General features: G+C 53.2%; 3 protein-coding genes across 3 annotated transcripts; 2 read left to right on the top strand and 1 right to left on the bottom strand.

Annotated features, from left to right (window-relative positions):
• Positions 1-339: 339 nt before the first annotated feature.
• Positions 340-1,132, top strand: PPTG_01444 (hypothetical protein; the record flags this gene model as incomplete). Its single annotated transcript, XM_008894752.1, has 3 exons — positions 340-420; positions 491-643; positions 749-1,132. The coding sequence occupies 3 exons, from the start codon at positions 340-342 to the stop codon at positions 1,130-1,132; spliced, it is 618 nt and encodes a 205-aa protein (XP_008893000.1).
• Positions 1,133-1,600: 468 nt separating this feature from the next.
• Positions 1,601-5,149, top strand: PPTG_01443 (hypothetical protein; the record flags this gene model as incomplete). The annotated part of the gene is made up of 1 exon (XM_008894751.1): positions 1,601-5,149. One exon carries the CDS (start codon positions 1,601-1,603, stop codon positions 5,147-5,149), a length of 3,549 nt encoding a protein of 1,182 aa, XP_008892999.1.
• A 130-nt stretch (positions 5,150-5,279) lies between these two features.
• Positions 5,280-5,978, bottom strand: PPTG_01442 (hypothetical protein). Its single transcript, XM_008894750.1, has one exon. The coding sequence runs from the start codon at positions 5,691-5,693 to the stop codon at positions 5,376-5,378; it is 318 nt and encodes a 105-aa protein (XP_008892998.1). The 5' UTR covers positions 5,694-5,978; the 3' UTR covers positions 5,280-5,375.
• Between the last annotated feature and the right edge of the window lie 205 nt (positions 5,979-6,183).

Below are 6,183 nucleotides of genomic sequence, written 5' to 3'. Positions count from 1 at the left end.
ATGTTCCAACCTTCGCGCATGTTTCTGACCGCGTGCTGTGTTGTTGTCTTGATAGGATGGCTACATCATGCCCGGTCTTGGTGATGCCGGTGATCGCGAGTTCCAAACGGGCGCGCAGCTCGAGAAGGTCGAGAGTTTGGGCGCCCACAAGAAACAGAAGCTGTAGTGAGAGAGAGACCAGAACCAAAAGGATAAAGGCAACTTGAAGTGCATTAGAAATGATGTGACGAACATCATTTCTATTTTAACCGTTTTTTTTCTAAGTCCGATTGGTTAGAAAAGCCACTTCCAGATTTTAGAAACTCCAAACCATTGTGAAAAGGTGCATCGATCTGCATCATGACGAAGGATCCCGTGACACCGCCGCTGCTCAAGACGCGCTCAAAGGATCCTCTTGAGAGTTCCTGGCGGAAGCACATGGTGTGCCAGCATCTCATTCATTTCTTCTCTTCGTCTCTATCGCTAATGTGCTCTTCACTGCGTTATTCAGAGCGATGGGCAGTGGGTACCCGACGTCTCTGTGGACACGTGCATGCTCTGCCGCACCGAGTTCGGCTTCTGGATCCGACGCCACCACTGCCGCCGCTGCGGGGCCGTGGTATGTGATAGCTGCTCTGGTAGCCGCACCAAGTTTATCTACAAGGCGAGTAGCTGATGCAGTAGCCTTCAAGGCAGTAGAGCTTTTGGAAGAAGGAACATTGCGTTGGTACTAATAGCCGTGCTATTACTTCTTCGTCGTCGCGAACAGGAAATCACCCCGAACAATCTGGCAGAGGAGGATTGCCGCGTGTGTGACGCGTGTATCCGCGTGATCGACGAGAAGTTGGCGCTTGGTGTGAGTCGGCGCTTCGGCAAGGGCATTGCGGCCGCACTGGCTGCCAGCGAAAGCGACAACCAACTGGAGCACACGGCGACACCGCTCGAGCCGGATAAAGGAGGCAACCGCACAGTCATGACCATGGGCAGATACAGGTACGAAATCGTTTATCGGGTTTACGGAATGATGCTTCGTTTGCTGATGTGCGTGGGTGTCCGTGCTCGACAGAGCGGAGATCAAGGAGTCGGAAGGCAATCGCTACATCCGCGACACCGACTTGTAGCGACGATGAACGCGGATCTACGACAGACTTAACAGAGAAGCTGGAGTACAGGACAGACTTGGATGGTATGAAAGTCCACAACGTACGAAATCACTAATGACATCACTTCTACATATACTTGCTACACGATGCAACATCCCGTCCACCCACTAGACAAACGAATCCTACAAGTTCACGAGAAATTCTCAGTCAAAGATCGAGAACTGAACCCTACAGTTAAGTCAACCTGAAATTACTTGAGATTTGTATACTGCTCGACTTCAGCTCCAAGCCAGTTTTTCAAACAATCAAACGCTGTCACTTGCCATCAAGGCGGAAGGTTGGCAAGCCGACCACAGAAAGACATTTGAGAAGAAGCTTCATCCTCTCTCCGTCTCTTGTGTATCTCGCCACGCAAAGCAACAATAGCAACTGCTGCCTTTCTCTGCGTGTTACTACCGGCTGGTCCTGGAAGCGGCTGCAGAGTCGAAAACAACAACCAACAAATACCTGCTGGATCCATGGAGCTCGAGCACGACGGAGTAGACCTACAAGCCATGGACGCACTGGAGCCTGCGCCGGAGTATCCAGCTGAGTCGGATCTCCATCTCCACGACGGGACAAGCGGTGCAGACGAAGAGACGGACGACAATGAGTCGATTGACGGGAGTGGCAGGTCGCGGCTCGCCATCTCCACGTCAGGGCGCGTGCCAGGTTCCAAACTGCGAACACCCACCAAGATCTCGCGAATCCCCACTCCCGGACGAAGAACCAGCGCCTCCACTTCGTCTACAACCTCGCCAAACTCCACCAGTAGGCTCGGAATGGCGGCCAGGACCACTCCGCGTGCACTGGAGAAGAAGGTGCAGCGCGTGGGCACCGCCAGCGACTTGACTCCGCGTTCTGTCATGGAAGAGAAGCGTCCGTCGGCTTTGGAGACCCGACGCGCATACTCTGCGTCTGTGCGGGCACGTTCCGCTGCCGACGGAAGCAGCGGGCTCAAAAGAACGAACAGTAACAGTAGCATGAGCAGTATTGCTAGCAGTGTGGCTAGTGTGTCGTCACTGTCGAGGTCGAGGAGTAAACCTCCCACCACTGCGCAAGCGGAGAGGAGGAAGACGCTGCATGATTTGGTGGAGAGCAACAAGGAGGACCGACGCAGTAGTCTCGGCTCGCAGTCGTCATCCTCGTCGCTCTCCTCATCGGCCACATCGACTTCCTTTATGTCTGCTGCATCGTCTAGAACTCTGTCGTCCAGAACTGCGTCCAGATTGGGCTCTGCGACGAGGAAGAGCACTCGAAGCAGCGTCACAGCGTCGCCGGCTCGGAAGATGGCAACGACGCACAAGGTGTGGCCTGCTAATGCTCCGACTTTGTCGATGCTTCCAGAAGATTTTACACTCAATGAACAGGCGGTAACGGCGCTGAAGGAGGACCACGAGATCACTGAGAAAGGTGTTCAAGAACTGTTGTCATACGTATCATCGTCGTCGTCCAGTATGGCCCTGACTACAGCCAATATGAAGGCTCGCAAGGAGGAAACAATGCTGCTGAAGGCGGGATTACGCAGGTTGAGTACACACACTGAAGGTCTGATGCGCTGCTGCGAGGCTTTCGAGAGGAGGACACTGGAACACAACGAGTACGCAGACGCCTCCGCTGCTGAGATTGAGCGACTCACTGAAATGCTGAACGCGGAGCAGAGTAAACACGCACAAGGGCCATTGCCGGAGCTGCAACTGGAAGATTTCAATGGAGAAGCCCCACTTTCCAGGTCGCCTCACCCATCCTCGGACTCGGAGACTGCGTCGACCACCTCTTCACAGAATATTTTCCCGAGAGTATCGAGCGAGGAAGCTGATCGCCAGCGTCAAGAAATCCAGCAGGCTATGCAGGAAGACTCTCCGTTATCGGCTTATGTGCGGAATATCTTGAAGACAGCAACGGACAAAATTGAAGACAAGTGGAGGTCTCGATTCGCCGAGCAGCTAGCCGAGCACGAGCAGGCGTTGGCTCAGGAGCGTGAGCGATCGTCTGCGTCGGTCCTTTCTAGCTCGCGATTGGTGACGGAGACTCTGCATGGCAAAGACGATGAGCTGAAGCTCATTGAAGAGCAGAATTTTAATTTGAAGCAGCAAATTCGGCAGCTGGAGTTGGATCTGGAAGCCACGCGCTCGGAGAGGGACTTCTTCAAGCAGCAAATGGACGATGAAGACGACGAGCGATCGTCCAGTGCACACAGCTTCTGGGAGAAGACGACTGATCTGGCTAAGCAGAACCGCAACTTGACGGAGGATTTATCCCAAGCCAACAAAACGATCGTTCGACTGAACGAGACGATCAAGATCATGAAGACGAAGGCGTCAAGTCTGAAAACCGAGAATGGTGATCGTGTGCGTGAGTCAAAGTCTATGGTTGCAGAGAAGAACTTGCTGCAGGACAAGTTGGCTGCTATGGAAGCGAAATTCGAGGACGAAAAGAATCGCCGAGAGCAATTCCAAGTAAACGTGGAGCAGTTGACGGTGGAAAACACTGCCTTGTATGCGCAGATGGTGGCACTGCAGACGACTCATGCAGCTAAGATGGAAGAACTGCAAGCTCGCTATGAAAAGCGGAACGTCTCTCTTGCTGGCGAAATGAAGCTCCTTCAGGACCAGAACCGACTGATGCGCAGAACTGAGCCAAGTGCCCAGCGAGAGGCATACGTCAGTGGCGCCATTGGTTCGACGTATGGTAGCGGTAGCTCTTCGTCGCAGGCTGACGATGAAGAAACAACTCGGCGTATCCAAGAACTGACGGATGATCTGCTTGATGCCCGGCGAGAGCTTTCGGAAAAGTCGGAGCTGATTGCTGACCTAGAATTGAAGATTGCCGAAGGTGAAGCAATTCGCCGCAAGCTCCATAATACGATTCAAGAACTGCGAGGCAACATCCGCGTCCATGTTCGGCTACGTCCGTTCTTGCCTTCTGATGGCGCAGAAGGAATGGCGGAGAACCCGGAGTCGGCCATCATGTGTGATACGTTTGCCTCCACGATCACAACGAACGTGGAGAGCCCACACACGTTCGCGTTCGACAAAATCTACGGCCAAGCTGACTCGCAGGAGTTCGTATTCAAAGATGTGTCGGATTTTATCCAGTCTGCGATGGATGGCTACAACGTCTGTATCTTTGCGTACGGCCAAACAGGTTCTGGTAAGACGCACACCATGCAAGGCAGCGGAAAGGCTCAGATGCGTGGCATCATTCCGCGATCCATTGATCTCATCATTAGTTGTTGCGAAGAGCTGACGGCCATGGGATGGAACTTCTCGCTCATGGTGACGTTCTATGAGATCTACAACGAGACCATCCGCGATTTGCTGACGATGGACAGTAGCTCGGACGTCAAGCATAACATCCGCACTGACAACCGAGGACGCAACTACGTCGAAGGACTGACTGAAGTCTTCATTGACTTTGATCAGGCAGCCGAGCAAGTGGACGAGATCGTGAACTTGGCGGCATGCAATCGCTCAGTGGACCGCACGGACATGAATGCTCATTCTTCGCGTAGTCACAGTATCTTTGCGCTGAAGATTCGAGGCTACAACGAGGCGCAAAACACCGAGGTTCAAGGGAGCCTGAGTCTGGTTGATCTCGCTGGTAGTGAGCGTCTGAGCCGGTCTAACGCCACGGGAGACCGCTTGAAGGAGGCTCAAGCGATTAACAAGAGTCTGAGTGCTCTGGCTGATGTGTTCCAGGCACTCGCGAAGAAGTCATCTCACGTCCCGTACCGAAACAGCAAGCTCACGTACGCTCTGCAGCCTGCGCTCTCGGGAGAAGGGAAGACGTTGATGATGGCGAACTTGTCGCCCACGTACGCATCTCTGGATGAAACGTTGTGCAGTATGCGTTTCGCGCAGAAGGTGAGTCAGTGCGAGCTTGGAGCTCCAGTGCGTCAGATCAAGTCGACAAGGCGCCAGTCGCTGGGTCCTGGAGATCTGTCCCGTAATAGCATCAAGAGCTCACCTCCGCGTGAAAATCGACGAAGCACATTCACCCCGGGCACGCTGAAGAGGCTGCTGTAGTAAGGGCTGCGAGATTGATGAACGACATACTGCATTACTATTCGTCTGAAATATGCAACCCGAGGTCAAAGTGTTGAGTTAGAATCGGGAAAAGGAGGAAGAAACAACATGCACGAGAAGAGAGAGCGAGGAAATGCCAAGTTGACTTGAAGAACTGCTAAGTTTGAAATAAAATGCAGGTTTTCGGCATTTAAGTGTGTTATTGGAGTGGTCTTGAACTTACAGATCACTCCGTGTGCTCCTTGGGGGCAGGAGGACTGAACAAGTCGAAGTACGAGATTAAGCGTGCGAGGTATACGGCCGTGCAGAGTGTGCAGACAAACAGCGTGACGATGTAGACCCCAGAGCCTTCAGGGCCCGATGGAAGTGCTCCTTTCCCGTCGTAGGCATCGCTGGAATAGCCGTAGTCAAGAGCAATCGGGAATCCTACGATCCACCATAGCAAGTGCGTCGTGATGAGGTTGAATGTCCAGCCCGAATTGTCCGTGACGAAGTGGACAATTGACTTGGCCGGGGGCGCGGGCATGCTTGCTGCGGGGTCCATAATGCTCGGCAAGTTCAATTTTCTGGTAACCTTGGCCTCGTGGGTTTCGCAATGCAAGTCTTGATGTAAGCGTGAGCAGCCGCACGACAGGATGAAGCGACGCCTCTCGTGCAGCGCCGTCCGTTACCGCTTTTCTGCATTTTCAATCGAAACGATGAAAGACTAACCTGGTCACGCTCAGCACAAAAGTCGCCAGCGCAGCAGTAACCTGTAGCCACAATACACTTGGCAGCAATTCAAACAAACCACGTGTCAACAGGATACCGTTCTTCACTGACTTCCTCTGTTATTTCCTGGTTAAACACCCCACGCAGGAAAACAATGATTGAGATTTTTAGTCGCGCTCGCTGATGGCAGTCAAGTGCGTCTCGATCTCGTCCTCGGTCAATTGACGGAATCGCTGGCCCTGCACCACAACGCCCACCTCAATCTCGTTGGGGCGGAAATCAGCCGACAGAACGGACTGCAGACACGTGATGGCAGTGTGCAG

This window comes from Phytophthora parasitica, assembly GCF_000247585.1.
Source record: "Phytophthora parasitica INRA-310 unplaced genomic scaffold supercont2.3, whole genome shotgun sequence".
Taxonomy (NCBI): Eukaryota; Oomycota; class Peronosporomycetes; order Peronosporales; family Peronosporaceae; genus Phytophthora; species Phytophthora nicotianae.
This window is presented reverse-complemented; position numbering and strand designations above follow the sequence as displayed.